Source organism: Diprion similis, chromosome 3 (assembly GCF_021155765.1).
Source record: "Diprion similis isolate iyDipSimi1 chromosome 3, iyDipSimi1.1, whole genome shotgun sequence".
Lineage (NCBI taxonomy): Eukaryota > Metazoa > Arthropoda > Insecta > Hymenoptera > Diprionidae > Diprion > Diprion similis.
Genome location: NC_060107.1, coordinates 16971047 through 16994576, shown reverse-complemented (window position 1 = coordinate 16994576; position 23530 = coordinate 16971047). Strand labels below are relative to the sequence as shown.

The following is a 23530-nucleotide window of genomic DNA, read 5'->3' as shown; positions in this document are numbered from 1 at the left end:
TTAGGGTGATTTTTTTTTTAACGACAATTTTTTTTTCTCAGTCCCCATCGAAAATTTTGTTCTATATGTCGAACAAAGAATTCCCTAAAAGTTATAGCCCTTAATATTAATATTAAGTACTCGCCCAGGGCGTGAAAAGAATTCCCACATAAAATACACGTGAATCGAAGCATTTTTTTTTTTCAAATCTCTACAACTCAGCGGAATTTTATGATATCTCAACGGCCTTGGTCGCAAATTACGCAGAATTGCACGATCTTCAAAAGTGTTTAAAACGGCGTAAGTGCAACTTATATTTGCGAGGTGGGACAGGGCACTAAAGTTGATTTTTACCCAAAATTCTCCTTTTTACGCTGTTATCTCCAAAATGATGAACTATACCAAAAAAATGTCAAGAATAACTTTGTTGGAAATTTGATTTCCTACAAGAAAGGTCCTTTACACCAAAATGCTCAGATTGATATTTCTTGAGATATCGGAATTCAACTTACTTAACGTATAAAATTTTTATGTTCTATTGAATTAAACATTTTAATCTAATACAACCAATAAACGTTATGGTTTATTGAATCAAACTTTTTGAATTACTGATATTCCAATAGAACAGATCTAATGGATCGAATCGAATCGAAAAAAAACAAATTCCAATGCAATATCAATAATTTAAAACGTTTGATTGGATAAACCATAAAAATTTTATACGACAAGAAGTTAAAGTTCGATATCTCAAGAAATATCAATCTGAGCAATCAGGTCTACTGGACCTTTTTTGTAGAAAATTGAATTTCCAACAAAGTTTTTTTCACATTTTTTTGGTGAAGTTGATCATTTCGGAGATAACAGCGAAAAATGGAGAATTTTGGGTAAAAATCAACTTTAGTGACCTGTACCATCGCACCAGTGTAAGTTGGACTCACGACGTTCCAGACACTTTTGAAGATCGTTCAATTCACCCTAATATATATATATATATATATATATATATATATATTACGCTGTATAATATAATGTATATATATATTATATTATATTATATATATATTATATATATATTATATATATTAGGGTGATTTTTTTTAACAACTATTTTTTTTTAAGTCCCATCGAAAATTTTGTTCTATATGTCGAACAAAAATTCCCTAAAAGTTATAGCCCTTAATATTAATATTAAGTACTCACCCAGAGCGTGAAAAGATTTCCCATATAAAATACACGTGAATCGAAGTGTTTTTGTCAAATCTCTACAACTCAGCGGAATTTCATGATATCACATTGGTCTTCATCGCAATTTACGCAGAATTGAACGATCTTCAAAATCCGTGACACCATGCAATGATATATATATATATATATATCATTGCATGGTGTCACGGAAACGGCTCCAATGATTTGGATGAAACTTTGTTATACGTAGAGAAGGTTTCACATTCAAAACTCATCTAGGTATCATACATGAGAAAAAAAGCCGGGTCAAGCTTGGTGGCCCTTGTTGAAGAAAAATGTAAAGAATAACGTTTGAGTATCGCCCATAATCTAGTTGGGCTATAATACAAAAAATAACTGAAAATTTGAATTTCCCTTCAAACATGGATTGTAACCTTGATGTTAATTTCCTTATATTTACTGTACTCGTGTTTCATTATGTTTAATTTTCCGATCTTTTGTTGTACCTGATTCTATATGCTGTGATTACGCACTTGAATGAAAATTAGCTTATTATCACATGTTTCATTTTCCCTTGGTCTATTATACCTGATTTTATGTTGTGATTACGGATTTGAATACTCCATTGAAACTCCGTTTATTTCAAATTGGTATTTAATATTGTTGCTATTTTTTTTTCAATAGGGCGCCGTGAGTAATTCGCCTAGGGCGCTAGGTATGCTCGGGCCGGCGCTGCGCACTTGTAACACAATATACTACATTGTACATCTTGATCACTTCTACGATGTGTGACGTTGAACGTTCGATCGTTCTATTTCTCAACGCGATACTTCGGAAGTGAATTCATTTCAATATACGTATATACATTCTATGTTTATCTTATACGTAGTTACAACAGCTACAGTAGTACTGCTGCGAGGACTTGACTCAATTATAAATAAAGATACAACGACGCTTACAAATGGTAAATTAATTGTTCAGTCAAGTGAAAATAAGTATGCATTGGGATCCAACATATTAAAATCAGCTGCCATCTTATGAGATGAAATCCATAAACTGAAAATCTTTTTTTTCTATTTTTTACTACAAATCGACTTATTCTGATAACATAAAAACATCCACTTTATAGAATTTTTTTGCACCTTGATATCGGCGTCTTTTGCCTAAAAAGCTGGCTAAAAAGATCAAATGTTTTTCAGCACTATATTGCTTGTCACGATATGTTCGATTCCGATGGAAAACTCACGTCCATTTCGATCGATTTGATTTTTTCGATCGTATCGGTACAATCTGGCAGTGCTGATAATTTGCATAGATACATACATTACAATGTCTTTGTAAGCCCTACAATTGTAAACAATAACTAACAATTATTACCGGTGGAACGCGTCATATAGGTATGCGGTTTGGATAAGTGGCAAACGAAAAAACAAGTTTGCACACTGATTTGTTATCGGTTATTTATGTTTATTTTCTGTTTATCCCCATGGCGTGGGGACTTCCGAGAAGGATCGTAAAGTACACGATCGCCTTTCCAATATTCAATTCGCATTTCAGATATTGCGACACAGAAAATTGAGAAAAAATCGCTACGGATCTTTGCAAACAATGAAATCGAATGTAGTCGTATTCGTTCCCAACTTAATAAGGAAAACTTTATGCCAATTGTATTAAGATGCCATTTGTTAAATGAAAGAAAATCATTTTTCAACATCAAAGTAAATAAATTTTTACCGTTCAATTTTACCACCCAAGACTGATGTTTATTTAATACTAACTCGCAATTACGTTTAAATATTCGAATCGAACAATCACAGCGAAAAAAAATTTCTACTTTTTAAATATCAACACTGTCGCAGATGCAGAACTTTTTTTATTTATACTGTACATATAGCGCTATTGTTTTTTCCTAATTCTCACTAGTCCACATCCTTTCTTTATTCCCATATTATTATTATTTCTGTTTTGTTTTCAATGCGGAATTAAAAGACATTAATATTTCCAGTTTTTATTGTAATTATAGGTATTTTTGTCCGACCCCCCTTAAAATCCTGCGTTTTCGCACTTGTGAAGTGGCCACCAAGTTCCTCGTCCATTTGCTGGCGAAGTGCGTAAAGAAAATGGAAATTTCTTGCATCCGCTTTCCATGTGCGAAAGGCGAACTTTCAAAGGGACTTGGATAAAAATAATCGTAGGTATGCATGACGGGTGGAAGGCGATCCGCCCTCGATACATATCATCCTGATATATTTCTGATAGTTATAGAATATTTCTGACCAGTTTTGTTTCAGTTATTATACGGAAGATTCAGGGTCTATCGCCCTAATATAGACTAACAATGTATCCCTCGTGAAGACCTGTGACTGAAACTTTCTTTACTTTTTAAAATAAATTTTTGCTGTTCGAATTGGCCAATTCAGTAGCATCTGATGGCTCAAAACAGGGTTGCTGTATCGTCATTTCGATGAGCTCTAATAAAATTCACTCAACCTTAGAGAGGCGGATTATAAAAGACTTAACTTTGGCGTGAAGATTATAATCCAAGTAATTCTACGGACCTCGATGATAAAACAATTATCTGCTATGCTTATACACAGGAGTGAACTGTTTCATCGTGAGGGTCTGTAAAGTTATTTCGATTATAATCGTCACGCCAAAGTTAGGCCTTTTACAATCAGCCTCTCTTAAGTTAAGTGAATTTTATTAGGGGCCATCTTATTTCAATCGTCATGCGCCCGGCAGCTGTCCTGAACCATCTACGTAACTGTAGAATATTCCTACCACTTTCATAAAAATATATTCAATATTGTATCTACATACATTACTCATATATGATATATTAGGATGATTCGAAAATTAAAAAAAAATAATTTTTCTTTGTCGCGGTAACAGCCTTAAAAGTTTCCTTTAGCTGTAAAAGTAAGCCTGTAAAAATTTGAGCTTCTTATTTTCCATAAGAATAACACGGGAAAGATGGTTTTTGCTCCTTCCGATTTTGATAGCTAGCTAACAACGCGTTGTGCAGAAAATTCACGAATACATTTTTGTAGAGAATTGAATGCTCTACAAAAAAGGTCTCTTATCATTTTTTGATAAATCTACTCTTTCAAAAGTTATAGGGGGTCCAATTTTGACCCTAAATAACTTTTGAAAGAGTAGATTTATCGAAAAATGACAAGAGACCTTTTTTGTAGAGCATTCAATTCTCTACAAAAATGTATTCGTGAATTTTCTGCACAACGCGTCGTTAGCTAGCTATCAAAATCGGAAGGAGTAAAAACCATTGTTCCCGGGTTGTTGTTATGAATAAAAATTGACCCTTATAACTTTTGAAAGAGTAGATTTATCACAAAATGACAAGAGACCTTTTTTGTAGAGCGCTCAATTTCCTGCAAAAATGTGTCTGTAAATTTTCTCTACAACGCGTCGTTGGCTAGTTATAAAAATCAGGAGGAGCAGAAACTATTTTTCCCGTGTTATCCTTATGGAAAATAGAAAAGTGAGATGCGAAACATCTTCATCTTAATATTAAAAGCTCAAATTTTTACAGGCTTACTCTTACACCTGAACGAAACTTTTAAGGCTACTACCCCGAAAAAAAAGATTTATTTTTTTATTCTGAATCACCCTGATATTACACCATATATATAAATCTGATCAGTGACGAAACTCTTCTGTTATATGTATTTTGTAATGTACACACACATATTCAAAATCGCATATCTTGTACATATAAGTCATAGCAATTTTTTATGTGTATATTGATTTGATTCACACATATTTACACGACGCCTAACCAGGAACCGGAGTTTCGTCACCTGACAGACATGAATACACATAAGAATGATGTGTGTGAGTGTTCATTTATCTCTTCATTCGTATTTATGTAGATCAATATTTAAGGTTTCCTTGTGGAGTTAAGCTTCTATGATTCACAGAATCATTCAAACACAAATTTTCCTGCATTACTTGTACCCAACAAAATCACTTCGATATATTTATTATTCCCAGGCGTTAACAATCGTTCCAAAGTTGAACTCAAAGAGGGCTCTGTATATCATGCCAAAAATATAATAGATGATACAATACGTATAAAATTCAACTTTATAACTTTTAGACAGCTTGATCATATTTATGGTTATTTAATCAACTCACGTTAACGGTACCTTAAAAGCATCTATATCGCTACTTGTACCTATACATATGATATGCAAATTTCACATTTACTATAATTATATATTACATTGACTCACATGATTATGCGTTCCTAAAAAAGGACGTTTAACCGATGAATTTGGCAAGTCCGGTCTGTTTTTATTATCATGCCTTTACTTATATCGAGATCCAACACATCGGAAGACGCCATTTTTGAGTAGAAACTCTGCAAATGCTTGCATTTAATTTTGAAACAGTTCTTCTCGCCACTCTCTTGCCAAGAATCAATGTAACACGAGAAAAAAACCAATATTACAGTGGTGCGGAGAGTTTTCCGTACGTTAATATTAACGGTGTTTTTCCCAAACGGCGAGCTTTTTTGGCGCCATATTAGTCAGCCATGCCTATATGCTGGATCCCAAATAATCGGTACAATTAACGCGAGCTAATTTTATGTAAATTGCTCAGAGTTATATATTTGTAAACCTCGAAATAGTATAACGAAAATAGAATCATGCAATTGATCCTGCTGAGATGAAGAATTTACGTTTAATCTTTATTTTATCCTTACCTATTTCTTCTCCATCCTTAAATTTGCCACAAAAATATATAATATATAGAGAACACGTATGATTATTTGTGTACTAAGCCAATAAAGTAATTGTCGGTCGCCCATACATGTATAAAAAAAAAAAAATTTACGCCACTCATAAGATGCAATAGTTAGTGCACGATCAAGTGGAAATATAATCCAACCTCGCCATGATTTCAAATTCAGGTATATCGATAGCTACAGGGAAGATAACTACAGGCATTGAAAGTAACAAAACCAGTCCAGTTTTTTTCCTTTAAAGACTTGTTTCCTACTGTTTCAAATAGTCCCAAAATCGTTCTGCTAATTATGTCCGCCAAGATAATTATGTCATTTAAATAAAGTTTTACAAAAATCAGAAATCGATCAAAAAGAAAATTGCAGATCGTGAATACTCGATGGTCTTTAGTAATAAAACGAAATAATTTGAGAGAGAAAAAAAAGAGAAAAATTTTTACATTATTCTTCCCTGCTTATATTATCGTATATTTAATATTTATACCAGCAATGAGCAATGGTTGATTTAACCTTCAATATATTTTCCAAGTTACCATGCATCGTTTGCATTTTGAATTCTTATACCTTTAGATTTGTAAATATAGATATGTATATATAACTAAAATATTTTTATGATACAATATGATTTAGATCTAATAGTTTTACGACTATCGATTGCAAATAATTAGTTATTCCGCTAGTTACGATGATTCCGCTGATTGTCAACAACACGACGTTATCTCGGTGACAGCTTATAGACGCCGTTGACGGAGTAAGAGGAAGAGAAATGATTTTAACTGAAACACATATGAAAAAAGGAATTTTAAAGACAGTGAGAAATACAAAATTTGGAATCTGCTTAAATATTTCGCTCAGTCTCATTACCGTAAAATGTCCGCAATATCGCAGGCACTTAACTTAAGGTGATTATATATTAATAATAATAAGTAATTTTTTAGCGACATTACACGCATGCATTACTGGCATGCGTGAAATGTCGGTAACAAATGTCGCCAAAATGAGATTTTGATGTTCTTCGTAATCGAAAACCAGTTCAGCTGCCATTTCGTCAGTTCACCATCAAATCTCATGGGACTGGGCTCAAAATGTGTGTTTCATCACCGCCGAGTGGCATCATACCGGATAGTTCGATCCATTCAGTGTAACTGTGAAAATTTGGCCAATTTTTGTGGGTGATAACTAATCTGTAAATTTTTTTTCAAAATTTTGAAAAAGTAAAAAGACGCTCCACTTTTTGCCAAAATAAGGCATTAACTGCCGAAGTTTCGCTCTGATCGCTTGAGCGGTATAGGAGTTTTGCATCCCCGCGTTTTCGAGGTGTACAACGGGTCTTTATATGCACCTTAAAAGCCTTTTTGGGCCATCTTTTTTTTTACCACAAATCAACTTAATGCGACCAAATGAAAACAATCCATCTCACACAGAGCTCTCCGTACCTTGATATAGGTAAAATTAACCCAAAATGATCAGCTGTTTCCTAATTCGACATCATATTGCTCAGTAACTTCCGTTTTTGACCACAAAATTAATGTCTACCGTTTTTTGAGCGTACTTTAAGCCCTCACGGACAGATCGTCAACGTGCGTGTAAATTCGTACCCCCAACTTATAGATAATGCCAAGTCCTTATAAGAAAAAAGGTGAGTTTTTTCGACTATCTCCGAAACGGTGCATTTCATAATCCACAGGCCCGAAAATTTCGACGACTTCGATTGATTTTATATTTTCCACGAAATCTATTCCTCGATAAACATCCAAGGCCGTAGGAAAAAACGATGTGGATGCACCGTTTGGGAAATATTCGAAAAAAATCAGGGGTCAGTATTTTCCACAAGGACATCCCCTCAAAACCACAAAAAATGTGGCAGAAAAAAATTCTTTCATAATGTAACGTGTAAATTATATTGTACACCTACTTGACTTAGTCTCTGATTTGAAATCAGCATATTGCCCGTTCTGCATAGGGTAAGGTGGTATCGTTGAATTACAACTGATCTCTAAACGTCCGTTCTCACCGGCATGCAGAGCTGATACTTCAATGTTCAATTGCGCAATCGTTGACATTAGCTGATTTTCACGTGTTTTAACGGGAAATGTCTTGACCAGGAAAACATCAACCTGAAAATAAGGTCCGCGATATAAGAAAACCCACAAGTTATCAGCGTTCACCAAAAGACCATGACTGAACGCCCATTGTATTCGGCTGATTTAAAATTTGGACAATAATTAACGGACAATAAACTTTAATTCTTCTTACACCTCTCATTTGTAAAATTTGAGCAAATATTATTGTTCGTATGTAGGACTTTCAGAATAGAAGTATCTATTGTAGCGTGCCACAGTGCAAGTGAAAAAATCGTAGGTGTGCATACAAATCAGGATGCATATCCATGAGATGGTGCGAGGCATGCGTTTAAATTGCATTTAAAAACAAAAGAAAGGATAATGCAAATACTATGCAGAGTCAAGGTCAGAACAGGACTGATGAATACTTGTATTGTCAACTATCAAATTTGGCGTATTGCTTCGCACAAGAAGCGAGCGTTAGTTTTACGTCACTTAATAAGCGCATAAATTTTGCTCCAAGTTATTATTATATTAGCGAAGCATGACTTCGTCGCCGAATACGTATTTCGGTGGTCGATTGTAGTTTCTTGTTACATTGTTTCACTCTTCTCGCAGTTTTGCTGGATCCTATTCTTAGCCACTCGAGTAGGCGATACACCGAATAGTCAGACGCTTTTGAATACTTGATGAAATCTTATTGCTTGTTATTTTTTTCTTCGCTTCAGCCTTAGAATTTCTATAATTCTTCTAGACCAACCTTGAAGCGGTTTTGATACACTGATACATAAACAATTCGGTGGCCACGTCATTTTCTCCTTCAAAAGTTTTCCTGTTTTTTCTTCGATCGTAGGCAATTATATAAGTGCATTGCAAGTTCGCGTCGTTCGCGTCGTTCGGTAATAAAAAAATGTACAATTATGCACGTTGTCAGAAGAATTTAATTCAGAGTATGCATTTTTAAGTACAGTTAGACAGCAAATAAATGAACCCAAATTTTAGTGGAATTAATTAAGTCATAATTTGCAGCCGTGAAAAATATTGAAGGAAATAGAACACAAATGGAGAGAGAAAGAAGGAAGAAGATAATACGTCGAAAATCGAGGTATCGTAAAAATAAAAAAATGAAACTGAAGGCAAATAGAGATTATCGATATAATATATCTTGTTGGTAATTTACCTCTTTGCCATTTATGAACCAAGTTATATGGGGAGCCGGATGTGCGGGGGACGAAGTACAATTAGCTTCAAGGATTTCTCCCACAACGTAATAAGGCTTCTTAAATGTTATACGTGGATCTTCCGATTGAGGCACTGAAAATAACACAACAACAAATTATCATACATCGGGCCGATCGTTTCGACAGGAACGCGAGCCAGTATTCGTTCAATTTCCTCTCCTCACCGTCGATCGTCAACGGGTAGACATTTAGTAGTTTGTACAATAATCATTAATAACAGAACAACAAAAATTCTCATATTCGAAAATCCCACGCGTTCTAAATTAAAATGCACCACTGCACAATTTTATTGACACTCCGAGCCGCGGACGCCAAATCCACGCGTGATAAATCACCCGATAACGATTAATAACAGGACACAAAAATTCCCATTATTACAAAAATTTCGCACACTGCAAAATCAAATTTACTTCCTACCCAATTTTATTCATAATCCGATCCGTAAATGGCGAATCCACGTGTGACGTGATAACGACTTCGTGAGTTGCCGCTGGATTTCGAAATGTAGAGCAATATCTGCGGAATACCACCATCATCGTAAGTATAAAATGGTTATGTACGCACGTAATTCAAACTCCCACCTCCCCTTTATTTTTTTTCACTACTGTTGCGTTATCTGAGGGGGATTTATTCTCTCATTTCAAAATGATGCATTCTCTATGAAAAAGACGAGCCCCTTATGTTTTAATATAGTTCAAGGGAATATAGCGTACTCTTTAATAGTTACATTAAGGAGGATAGATGAGAAAAGCGTTGGATCAATTCAATGAGAATATTATGTCTGCATGATCGCACGAATGTCCGCACTGTGAATTGGCGCTTGACGCGTCTTTTTTGTTCATACATAAGCTTTTCGCCATTTTCTTCCGTGTGCCGTTAACACGCGTCACGTATTTCACAATTCTCAGTCCTCTTCATTTGATGACCTGTTGTAAGTCCCCGCGGGAAGACCAGCTTCCACCGCCTTTATTCTTCTTTTGTACAAACACGTAGACCGTCTATCGACTCGTTCTCAATAACGGACATCTTAACACTCCTCCGTAACCATTGTGTGATATGCTGCTCTTCCGTATTGTCCTCCTTTTATTATCAGAGTATATAATTTAAGTATTTCAGCTTGACGAAGGGGAGAATTTCACGCTACGATATTTGTTAAAGGAACGATATTGCCGCTGCGACTTTTTTTCACTTTAGGAACTCTCCGCGCGTCTCTGTAACGACCTATTATAGCTGCGCGGCAGTTTCGTTATCACTTTTCGCAATTTCATTACCAGAACTGTTAGTTGATTTGTTCATAAGTAATTATCACGTCAGTTCATCACTGTAATTAGGATTTTTTTTTTTATCTCATGATGTTATTGATTTATGATTGTTTTAACTTTTTTCTTCATTGCCAAAAATGGGACCTTGTGCTATCTATAACTCTCTCAAGTCATGCGCCCACCTGATGACTACGTATACGTATAATGTGAGTATAATTAGTTTTTCTATTTAGGCTTTGGAATGGGTATTAGGGGCGTGATAACAACACGATTCAAGAATGTTCAGCCCTTTTGATCAAGGCGATCATCGAATTCCCAGAGAAAATTCCGAAGATAAACTTTAGTAATTAAATAGTCATCATCGTTGGAAGTTCGTTCGATTATATAATTCAATACTTAAATCAGAAATATAGGTACCTTTTGTGCAATAAACTAACTCTGCAAAAACTTTAAATTTCTTCAAATTTTAACCGTGATTATATATTTATACTGATTTCATTCAATGTAACGTGATTATATGAAATGAGCTTGATCAAAAGAATGGCTAAACGTCTTGATAAAGTGCAATTTGCACGAATATTATAACTGTTGCATGCAAGATAATTCAATCGAATTTAATATATAATACAGTATGCTGCATAAATTTTCTACATGTGGCAGTGATCCATTTTGCATTGTACATTGCATACACATCAATGTTTCTGAATTCTAATGTCATAAAATAAGTGAGCAAATGTTTCTTAAGGATGTATAGCACTCCTATCTTTACTAACCAAGTAAACTCGCCCTTTTTCTTTCTGTATTAAATAAACAAACGAACGGATAGGGTTCAAATTTCGACGGCGCATCTCTCTTTCGTAGTGAAATTCAGGAAAGTTAGTCATATCCCAAAAATCGTAAAAAGAAGTGTGTAGTTTTATTTTTTGACAGGTATTTCTATTCCCACATTGACCGCATTTCAGGGGCCAAAAAGTGAATAGTTGAGATACTTCGTGCAATTCCGGAAAGAATGAGAAGTAAACTGAGCTATCGTAAGACGGTTTTCATGCAATATTGCTCATCATTTCACTCCTCATTCTTTCCAAATTTGTGCAAAGTATCTCAACTATGCACTTATTGGCTCCTGAAATATGGAAAATGTGGGAATACTAACACGCGTTATAAAAACACACATTTTTTCACGATTTCCGGGGTTTGAGTAACTTTCGTAACTTCCGCTACGAAATAGCGATGCACCGTCGAAATTTGACCTCTTGCCGTTCATTTGTTAATTTAATATGGGAAGACAAAGGGTGAGTTTGCTCGGTCGGTAAAGGCGAAATTTGTTGTATTTCTCTTTCGTAATTCATTTCTCTGGTTATTGTGCTCTGAAATTTCATAAATTATTTTCTGCGCTCCCTCCGTCAACAACTCGACTACTAATTTGCATTTTAATGAGTACTAGTACTTAAAAGTCTACTTCTAAGCACTAGAGCTTATAAAAACTACAAAATATTTTCGTTTTTCACAAGAGTTAGCACAGAATATAAGATTTGAGGCATTCGCGCATACAGAGACAGAGACTTGTGAGAGTTTCGCACTCGCCTTCGGCTCCTGCGGTACACTGCGCTCGTCAAGAAATTTCTATTTTATGCGCACTTGTCACGAAAATAACTGTTTAGAATGAAGACAAATAGTGTATTGGAATCCTCCAATTCAAGAGATCTGACAGTTTGTAGGATGTCTTTTGTGCCTTGATCTCTGTGAAAGTTATATCTAAAACCATCGACGGATCATCACTTCCGTCACCATATTGTCGTAATGATGCAAAGAATTTCAGGATCTCAATTCACATGAGGACTTTTGGTCAAGAATATCCTAAAATGAATCTTAAATATTCAATATGTCGCTATCAAGAAGACGGTGTTCTCAAAATTATGGATTCATTTCTTCTACCCAAATCAGTCAGCTTCGACATTGCTTCCATACAGATTAATTAATAACCGCATACATAGCAAAATCTAATGATTATGACGAAGTACACAGCAAAGTTTCCGATAAGCAAAATAGCAGTCGAAAAATTAATACCCCTTGGTGAAAAAATCACTGTCACATCTGGAAAACCCACTGCAACAATTTAATCACATGTGTTGAGTGTAAATTTTCATTATATCCTGCCCATTATTATCTTCGTCTTTCAACTATGACATCATTTTCCGTTCAAGAATAACTGACGTCATAATCGCATTCTATTATAATCACTGCATATTATACAAATTTACATGCCAGAAATATGATCACTTCATTATTATTATTACTGCACTAAAATTATCTATGCAAGAAATAAATAGTAATAACAATAATGTCTATCAAAAGTACCTATAAATTGTAAAACTTAGAGAATGGACATTGCAGGACCAGAAATTAAAGAACAGGTTCATATCAGAATCTCTGCCTGTCATTCAGAGCTTTCCTTAATCAATCTAGTTTCCAGATTCCTGATGGGAACTGCATTTTCACACGTTATCGAAATACACCCTATTTAAGCAATCGGTCAATCGATCCTGCAACAGGGTGTTCGAGGCTTTATTCGTTTCTCTTGGACTGCAGCGTAATTTAGCTAATTCTGTAACCTATCAATGCAATGAAAACTTACCAATAACTTCCATGTTCACGGAATCTGAACCCATAGTGTAAATCGGAGTCGCCATTGATACTTCGCAGGAATAAACCCCAGTCGCTTGAAATCCAACGTCTTTCAACTTAATCACGTTCATCGCAGACGTTGGCTGAAACGCATTGCAGCAGAATTGTTTAATTCTTTCACATTATAAAAAATCGAGAGAAATAACGGAACATTTCACGACGAGCTTTTTTTTGCCTACCTGCAATTCGATGCCCGGAACTTTATGCGTCTGAGTTGGTGGTGTCCGATCTTTTATGTACTGAAATATCTTATACCCACTTCGCAAAAATTCAATCTTATGCAAAACATTTTCAGATACGCTGTGGTTGCAGATTAATGTTACAGTGCTTCGATATTCTACGTATCTGGGTACGTCCAACTGTACCCAAACAACTACTGCAGCTGTATCTGAAATGCACAATGTAGACCGTGTTTCACACATCCTTGATTAAAACAAACAAAGCGAACTATATTCAAGCTCTATAACCTTTGAAGAATAAAAACACGATGTTGGAGTCCGAATCATTTGATCAATCAGGTTTACAAGCATCGGAAAACGTTAGTGAAGGAATATAATTATACGGAGAAATTGATATAAAAAACTCAATTAAGGTCTGTGAATTCCGTATCAATATTGCCTCTGCATCTACTTTCATCGTGTAACGTAATACATACGTAACATTTTCGCGGCATATCGTTCAAAATGGCGTCTAATCAGATATATTGATACTCCATAAGCCTATATAAGTTTCAAAGTCTGAAAGGAAAGTTCCATTCAACACGTTGGACAACCTTGATTCTTATCTTGACAGAGTTTCCACCGAAGGAGTCATGAATTAATAAAAATCTGAAAGTCGTGTAAATGTCAATCCAAGAATGACAATAGATCACCACTCAGTCCCCATTTAACGAGAAAAGGAAAATCTATACATTGTATTAACCGATGGCCGTCATCGACTCAAATAAATATACACTACAATCTTACTTGTCGTATATGCATTCATGTCAGAAGGTAAAACAAATTCATTTCACAGGTTCTTGAATCGATACACATACGGTTCACCAATTCCCAACTTTTTACACTACACTAAATTGCGCGATTAGTAATCGGAGATTGAGGATTTAAAAGGGGTGAGAATCTGTGAGTGACTTCAGATCGTGAAAGAACACCTTTGGAGCAACTGTCACAGCGAATTAGATATACAAAAAGGCCATCCGCAATAAATAAACGTTGAAAATATCATGGTCCCAACTTACAGGAATAAATCTGAAGAACGTAGACGAGGACGACTCGCTTCCAATCCACTTGACACGACATTTTAGCAGTACTTAAATGGGTGGCGTGTGTTTACTAAGGGGATCAATTACGGTGTGACCTTCGTGCCGTGTTGTAATTTAATATAGTTTAACAGTGATCTACGTCAATGATGTGCGTGTATGTTTATTCATTTATGTTTTTCTTTTCTCTGTATAAAAGTGCCTATTTTACAGTGTGTTACGAATGGGTGCTTTACACTACGACAACATCGAGTGCCCAGTCGGCGCTTCAACTAAGCGTTTCGATCCATTTGACTACGCCGACTCCTTCTGAGCTTGCGCCCGTCGCTGCTTTTAGCAGCCACCAGCAGCTACTATACGAACCGGTGAAACGCCCGCCGGATCATCGGAGAGTCGCCCTTCTGTCCCCTTCTCGGTCAGCCACGAAGGACCTCGGCTTTCAGGGCTGAACCAGATGCGCAGGACTCTCTGCGCCTACTGACGTCACTCAACCAGTCACAATTCACAAATCCCTATCTAGATTGCTTATGTTTATTATTAAAGTTGCGTACTAGGTCTCGTTTTTCTCGTTGAATCAGTTTAATCGATGAGAAGATGCGGTCACGTATAATTATAACGTAGTGTCAAGCCGAGGGATGGACCCCGTGGAAATTTGGTGTACACCAGATGAAGTGTGAAATCTTACAAAAACATCAGCTGTGATCTTAGAAGTCTTTGAAATCACGTGAAATCCTATGAAAAACAAAGAGATGTAACTAACTTTTCCCAAAATCTTATGTATTCATGAGTGTTTTATAGTCATTTTAATAATAATTGCAGTTGGTAGGTATAACATATCGACCGTGAAAATCAAAACATCATTCTACGTATTACCGCAACAATTGTTAAGATTATTATGAGTTCACAGAAAGTAGTAATATTCATTGTATTGTAGATTTATTCCGACGACTATTTTTGTTAACAGTGAATAGATTTTATGGATAATTCCAAGCAAGTTTACTAATAAACGCTAGGAAAAATAATATTTATTATATTCAAATCGAAGTTCTACATAACCTGTACTGTGTGTTGTATGAAAAACCGCTAGGGGCAAATAACAAGAAATCGACGGCCCCTAATAAAATGCAGTTAACTTTAGAGTGGCTGATTATGAAAGATCTAACTCTGGCGTGACAATTAGCATCCAAATAACTCTACGAACCCTGATGATAAAACACTAAACTCCTACGTAAAAGCACAGAAGATAATTTTTTCATCATCAAGGCCAGTATAGTTACGAGGATTGTAATCTGCACGTCAAAGGTCGGTCTTTTATAATCAGCCTTTCCAAAGTTGAGTGAATTTTAATCGGGACCATCGAAATATAGATAAGTAGATAGCGGCTTTAACTAAATGTTACAAAGAGATAGGCAGTTAACGTTTTGCGAATATTAGGCCCACGAAGTAGTAGTTGGGCCAAAGCTGTAAAAGTTGTACATTCTCTAAATGCTGGAAGCCCAGCGAAACTAAAGTAATGCTATCGAAAGTTTAAAAATCGCGTACTCACGTTAAGTAGCAACTGAATAGAAATGTTATTCTAGTAGTACCTCCCCAATAAAACTTTTCCACGCTGTCAATACGTTACCTGAATAAATTTAATATTAAAATATAAAAGCATCCATATCGATACGTGTAATTAGTATTATCAATTTATGCACAACATAAGTTCAAAAGAGTGAACGCGGAGAAATGTATAAACGTTTCTGCGTAAAGCTTCCACTCATAACATCCAAAAAAATATGAATGACGGGTCTACAAGTTCAATATTATACTATTTATTAACTTCAGAGTCTCTTTAATGACCTTAACAAAACGATACATATTTTTTTGGCGTTTTTTAGCCCATTTTCGTTCGTTCTTTGTTAATGTCTTTTAATTTTTAAAACATTTTTTCTACTTGTGTTTTGTTTAAGACGCTTTTTTGACGCATCAGAAAGAGATGATGATTACTTTAAAACACCGGCTATGCTAGATGACCTGGGTATTTCAGAAGTAGTCGGTGTGTTATGGCTGGTGGAAAGCTGGGTGATATTATTTTCTGTAACGAAAGCCACTGATTCCTGAGCTAATCTCTCATTCTAGAAAATTCATCCTGTCCGCGTGTATCCGACAGACTTGCGTCTGTGACTACCCAATAACCTCTGTCCCATACTTTTATTAATAACGATCAAATTATCCAATAAATCATAATCCAATAAACTATGTTATGAACGTAAAGTGTATGTAATCATCTATAATACAATTAATAAGTTTAATAGTAATACTCAAGTTTTGTATATGAAAACCTTTTTTGAAGTTGAATGAGTACTCACAAAAAATTTCGGCGGTGACAAACTTCACAAATACATTTTACCCGGCCAGCGCTCATGCCATTATAGACTTGAATTTGAGTTCACGTGCTAAGGACACGTTGAGACTTGTCGATTCGTTAACGTTTTCGACTCGAGCGTTGCGTACTTTAAATATTCGGGGCTACCCGCCCTTCTCCTGAATAAATAATGATAACGTAAAGTATAATAAAACAGTTGTAAAATTATGCAATTTATGTTTAAATACGAATACTAGTACCAATTATAAGTAATCCTTATATAAGAAAAATTACGACGATTTCGAATGCGATCGCCGAAATCAAAACATGATCTACATACCGTGCTAGATATGTGTGTTCCTCAATCACAAGTTTTGATTATATTGATGTTTTACTATACTTCTTCGCAGCCGTGGATCAATAATCAGGAGTTCGAACCATATATGAAATTTCTAACCCAACTTTATTGCTTTTCGTCAGCACAGACCGTAAATATAAACTACAATGTATACATATAATTTATAATATACCTATACGTATATGGTACGTACCCAGTCCGAAATCGTACATTTTACATTTCAGGGAAGCTCACACTAATCTTTGTACGAGGCGCCAAACGTACGAACACTTTTATACCAGGGTCAAATTACTTAACTCAGTACAGCTGTTTCCGTACACTCTGCATGATGTATAAAATTGTGGCACCAAACTGTAAATTGCGAAGGTTAGCATGACTTACAATTAGTGAAGGAATTCTTGAACAAAGCCCGAAACGGATGGTGCTTGATTATTCACATTGAATACAACCATAAATGCATAGAGGCATTTCAACTGAAATCGAGGAATCATTACCCTCAGGTCATCAGATCCTTTCATAACTTTTTTTTGCATTGGATCCACTTGAAAAGAAGCTTAATTTTTTTGAAGAATTTTTTCGCTACTCCTTCAGTTGGCACGACGATGGTTTTTGTGTAAAAAAAAGGGATAACAGAAAAAACATGATTTTAAAATTCTACAATTTTTCCGCAGATCCTGGGTCGTAAATAAATAAGATCTATCATGATTAGAAGGTGGGATGCAGCTGCTTCACATTTTTTTAACATTTTTTTTTCAGCTTCAAAAATGCCACAAAAATCTATTCCTTAATTTTCATATATAGCTTTAACTACAATATCAAAGTTGAGGATGGTTTGGAGTCAAAAACAATTTTTTTTCATTAATTTTGCATATTGATCTTTTTTCCTAAAAAAAAGTTTCTCATTTATTTTAGAAAGTATGCAAAATATCAAAATGATCCAAAACCTTTTTTCTTTTTTTCACTCCTGTGAGGACTATTAGGAATTAATTTTTTTTCTCATTTCAGAAACTGAAAAAAAATGTTAAAAGAATGTGAAAAAGCCGCATCCCACTTTCTAATCATGATAGACATTACTTATTTACGACTCAGAATCTATGGAAAAAAATGCAGAATTTAAAAAAAGGTATTTTATCTGTTATCCCTTTTTTACACCAACACGATCGTCGCGCCACCTGAAGGAGTAGCAAAAAAAACTTCAAACAAATTAGACATTTTTTGAAGTGAAGTCAATGCGAAAAAAAAAATTATGCATGGATCTGATGACCCAAGGGAGATTACTCCTCGATTTCACTTGGAATGCCCCATATATAAACACGAGCTACTAAAACTTATCGTAACGACGTTTGTTCACAAAGGAGAGTTTGATACTTGAAATAAGGTCTAAACATTTTATTTTATGCTAACAATAAAGACTTCGTGCACCAATCCCCCTTCTCCAAGCGCTAACACCTCGGTGCTTCGCACCTTACTTTTTCGTGGGTATTGCGGTGTTGAATATGCTACATGTTGAATAAATAGATGATCTGGACACTGATAACTTTTACCTGATCGTCCGCTTAAGATTCATCGATGACATGTCCACGGTGACCTTGTTACAGGGTGCGGAGAAACCAAATTTATAAAAAACAATTCCCGTCCAGTTTCAGCTTCATCAATGTTACATTTTTCAAAGTACGACTAACTTACCCAGACTTCATCTAATACCCCTCATAAGTTGGTTAAAACCCAGACTGAATAAATTTTGTAAAAAAATCTAATTCTGGTTCTCGAATAATGTTGTGACTTGACGCAAAGAGGATGAAATATAGTCTAGTGTTACGTAAATATTAATTGATCTTGTAATTAAACTATAATCTCATTGTTATGAAAATCAGAAAGTGATTCCGCAATTTTGTATTACGAGCAGAAATTATTTCAACTGTGCATCGATAATCAAACCAGAGTTGGTCTGTACAAGTACACAAAATTCTAAATAGGCAGTTGCTGCTGCAGTGTATCGTGCTCACACAAAAATGCATTGCTGCAATGTAGGTTGCATATCTGTAGGCGCGGCTCAACGATCTTCATTCCGCAGGACCAATAAAAATTTGCAAGCATGCTTGGACGAAGGATGTGTTAATTAACAGAAGTCGAATAAAAACGTTATTGTTGTACGGAAAGCGACCCATGATCTGTGCGAATTTTATGAGTAAAAGTCGACGTCTGATTTTACTCTCACCACGAGATTTTATAGACAGTAATTAGCATTACATAAACTAGCTTGAAGGTAATATTAAGGGTCAATAGCAAAGCGGAACACGTACGACTTGTATATATGTCAATTGTGACAAAAACAAAACTATAATATAGTGTCATGGTAGTTAAAAACTGTTTGTTACACCCTTTTCGACGTAAACAATATAGAACGTTTTCTGCGTGCCGCGGAGTCGACAATCTAATTTCACGAAAAATTTCGACATGCTATTTGTTTCGTGATTTATAGTAATTGTATTCTGCAGATAAAATTCAAGTTAATCAATGAAAAATTTTCTTTTTCTTAAACCGATGTAAATGACGGATTAAAATATTGGGTATTATAATTCCATTAGGATGTTACTGGTCTCATTACAACGTCTATCTTAATACGGTCAGAGCTTAATCGACAATACTTCAACAATAAGGATATAAATGGGGAATTCAACCAACCAACGTCTGATCCTCACCATTTTTGATTTTGTTCAAAAAACTTTCTGCAATAGTCCCAACCCTGAAACAGTAACCTGATTTTTTTCAGATTTTATATCCAACTGGTCAATTATTTATAAATATTGCGAGTGACTTTTAACTCTCAAAAAATTCTCAAAAGCTGAATTTTCTTTTCCAAACATTTCAAGACTGATGACCTACGATGGGTCGATTTTTATACTATTTGTTTTTAGGATTTTTAATTTTTTTAGTCAACTGAAACATTCTTTAACCGGCTGAAAATTCCCAATAAATTGTAAAAACTTCTATTTTTCACTTAGGAAATTTCCAGACCGATTTCATTATTATAAAGTTGATAAGAAAAAGTTAAATGTGTCAAAAAAATAGACATAGATCGCTCCATGATAAAACCGGTCTAGAAATGTTCTAGGTGAAAAATAAAAGATTCATGAATTTTTCGGGAATTCTCAGACCGTTTAAACAATGTTTTAGTTGACTCAAAAAATTGAGTACTAAATAAAATTGTAAAAAAACGGGCCATCATGAGCCCGGTGTTGAAACGTTTGGAATAGAAAATACAGTTTCTCAGAATTTTTTGAGAATTTTGAAAAAGGTCCTTTTCAAAATCACATAAAATATTTATAAATGATTGAGCAGATAAATCGGAAATAATTCAGGGTACTGTTTCAGTTAGCATAACTGCGCAAAATTTTTTCAACAAAATCTGTAATGATGAGGGTCAGACGTTGGTCAGGTTATTTACTTCCAACAAAAAAAAAACAACTTTATTTTACAATTTTCGAAGCTAAATTCAGGTTAACAATTACTTATAAGTACTGCTAAGCCAATGAAGTCACTGTACCTTTTTTTTATGGTTCTTGGATTACCGATGAGTAACAAATTCTTTCTCACTAGATTTTTCTCAGATTAGTAATCGATTCAGAACAGATTCACTAGATTAATAATCGCCTTGCATAATTCAGCAATTAGATGCATTAGTTGCATACAGCAATATTATCCCATTTATTTTATTATGAGATGTATACTTTGAACTAACATCATAATTTATTTTCATACAACCACTTTTTGAAAGCAGTAAATTAATTGCCAGGTGATATAATTTGTGGATAGTTATATTAGTGGCATGCTCGGATTGCATCCAACTCCTTGATTACAACAAAAAAAAGCAGCTTTAAATTATTTATGAATTGTATTACAAAGTACAGTAATACAATTCATACACACACACACACACACACACACTTAATTCATCATATACAACAAGCGAGAAAGATGAATAGCGTATATCTAAAAAAATAATCTCAAATAATACGAGTGGGTTTATTCAATTACAATACTAATGGGGTAAATGTTTTTGGTTTCAACTTAAGAGATGAAGTTATTCTGTACACACTTAAAGAGCAAGTAACTTTACAATATTTTCGATAATAATCCCCTCACAGTGTAACCGTCATTGCGCATGAAGCTGAAGCTGGCAGCGTTAACAGCCAACCGTATTGAACTTTTTGGAAATAGAAAAATGCAGTTCAGATTTATCCTCATAATTCTATAAAAGTATTGGGAGTTCAATATATTTAAAAAAATTGTAATTTTCGGATTTCACTACCTTATTCGAATGAACTTTAGAAGATTTGGCTGCTAATTCTGGCTACTAGCTTCAGCCTCGTTCATGATATTGAAGAGGTATGTCTTTGATTATTATAAATGATTAAAACTGCATAAACACTACTACAAAACATCGTACAATTACATTCTGGAAGTCAGTTGATGCAAGGATAAAAGCTCTAATGCACCCCTTGTTTAATGTTTTTCATAACTGTCTCAACAACTTCAGAACTTGTTGCAGTGCCTCCAAGATCGCGAGTGTGAACTCCCTGGTTTATCGTCTTATTTATAGCGGATTGTATAACATGTGCGTGTTGCCTGTGGCCCAAATGCCTAAGCATATCAACAGCGGCGTTGAGCATGGCAATTGGATTGGCAACGTTCTGTCCAGCGATGGAGCTTCCAGTGTTTCGCGTACCAGGTTCAAAGATAGCATACTGATCCCCGTAATTTTTACCGGCCAACAGGCCAGCGCCACCAAGCAATCCGCATACAACATTGGAGACGATGCTACCATACAGATTGGTTGTGAGAATAATATCGAATTGGTGGGGATTGGATACAAGCTGCATGCAAGTGTTGTCGATGATCATATCATTGTGTTGTATTTCCGGGTAATTCTTAGCCATCTGCCTAGCGGTCTCTAAGAACAATCCATCTGATAACTTCATTATGTTAGCTTTGTGCACTGTCGTGACTTTCTTCCTGCCATGTCGTCTCGCGTACTCGAAGGCATATTTAGCAACACGCTCAGAGTTGGATTTTGTTATTACTTTCATGCTCTCGACCACGCCAAGCACGCTCTCGTGCTCCAACATTGCATATTCACCCTCAGTGTTCTGTCTGACAATGACGATGTCCATGTCCTTCTGGCGGGACGACACACCTTCGTACGATACGCAGTGGAGCACGTTTATGTAGAGATCGAGCTCGTTTCTTAGGGCGACATTGCGAGAAGGAACGCCTGCCTCCATTATCCGCGTCTCGATGTTTCCCTTGAGGGCGACACCGTTACGCCTTATCGTCGTGATCGCGTAATCAAGATCGTCATTATTATCGGACATCGTATCAATGTCGACGTGCTCAAAGTCGACTGGAACACCTGCGTATCGAAATACTTCCTTTACATAACCCATCAATTCCGGGCCGATCCCGGCGCCTGGAAGCAGCGTAACGGTGTGCCTCCCACCGTAGTGAGCTTTCGGTATGTTTGGTACCTTTCCAACAGTCGGGGTTTTGTGCTGAATGTCAAACATCGACATTGTGCTCGCTCCCCGGTGAAGCTGCGGCAGTAGAAGCTGCGGCATTCGAACATATTTGGAGACGTATCGAGCGGCCATATTGATAGGAGAGAGGAATTATTCTCACTTTGATTAGGATCCGAAGTGTTAATAAACTACTTCAGGGATTCTATTAGTAGGCACTAACGCGCACACCACACATACTGATTTTCAATTTCTATTTATACACCTCTGACCAAGGTAACCGACCAACCTCTTTTCATTCTTCCCGAATACCCAGACACGAAACTCGATGATAACAATGAACTTCTGCAGCATTGGTTAAAGAAATATAAAGACTACTAACCTTATGAATTTTGGTCCGCCAACAATGGAGGCTGAAAAGTTTAGAGGGAAAATGCGGCATTCTGCAATGCCGAATCAATTTCTCTTAGGAATCCCACAAAATGTATTTGTGAAAGCCGAAACACATAAGATTCTACAACCTAAAGGATAATGCAGCAACCATAACACAATGGCGCCACGGCCTTTGAAAACTGCTTATGGTTTCTGCATAAGCATAGTTGGCTAAGGATTGCAAAAAAAAAAAAACGCCAGCCGTGAATATTTTTTAAAACAAGTAAAAAGACCCGATGACCAGCATAGGGGCAATGGCGGCGCCATATATTTACCAACTCCTTACGGGACATCGAGGTTAATTGGATTGATAACAGTAGGAAATTTTCTTACCGAGGTTGCCCCTCGCATCCATCGCCAAGCTTGAAGTTGCCACTGACTTGGCTTGTTAATTCGACATCATGACGTCATGAGCACTTACAGCGCTTCTGGACATTCA

General features: G+C 35.7%; 2 protein-coding genes across 3 annotated transcripts; both read right to left on the bottom strand.

Annotated features, from left to right (window-relative positions):
• Positions 1-5681: 5681 nt before the first annotated feature.
• On the bottom strand, positions 5682-15021 carry LOC124404828. Of its 2 annotated transcripts, XM_046879257.1 has the most exons (7): positions 14650-15021; positions 14418-14536; positions 13360-13568; positions 13131-13263; positions 9173-9306; positions 7845-8046; positions 5682-6705 (listed from the first exon to the last, which is right to left on the bottom strand). In XM_046879257.1, the coding sequence occupies exons 2-7, from the start codon at positions 14476-14478 to the stop codon at positions 6539-6541; spliced, it is 906 nt and encodes a 301-aa protein (XP_046735213.1). In that variant the 5' UTR covers positions 14479-14536; positions 14650-15021; the 3' UTR covers positions 5682-6538. The 2 variants fall into 2 exon arrangements, with proteins under 2 accessions (XP_046735213.1, XP_046735212.1); XM_046879256.1 differs by having other exon boundaries at positions 14418-15021.
• Positions 15022-21150: 6129 nt separating this feature from the next.
• LOC124404827 (isocitrate dehydrogenase [NAD] subunit gamma, mitochondrial) lies at positions 21151-23002 on the bottom strand. Its single transcript, XM_046879255.1, has one exon. The coding sequence runs from the start codon at positions 22792-22794 to the stop codon at positions 21634-21636; it is 1161 nt and encodes a 386-aa protein (XP_046735211.1). The 5' UTR covers positions 22795-23002; the 3' UTR covers positions 21151-21633.
• Between the last annotated feature and the right edge of the window lie 528 nt (positions 23003-23530).

Excerpts from the sequence above, each read along its gene's own strand:
- LOC124404828 (XM_046879256.1), bottom strand. The coding sequence starts at position 14,478 with ATGTCGTGTCAAGTGGATTGGAAGCGAGTCGTCCTCGTCTACGTTCTT. Across the intron at positions 13,569-14,417 it reads CGTTCTTCAGATTTATTCCT|ATACAGCTGCAGTAGTTGTT; the intron begins GTAAGTTGGGAC and ends TGTGCATTTCAG. Across the intron at positions 6,706-7,844 it reads CAAATCAGAGACTAAGTCAA|TTAAAATCATTTCTCTTCCT; the intron begins GTAGGTGTACAA and ends TATGTGTTTCAG.
- LOC124404827 (XM_046879255.1), bottom strand. The coding sequence starts at position 22,794 with ATGGCCGCTCGATACGTCTCCAAATATGTTCGAATGCCGCAGCTTCTA.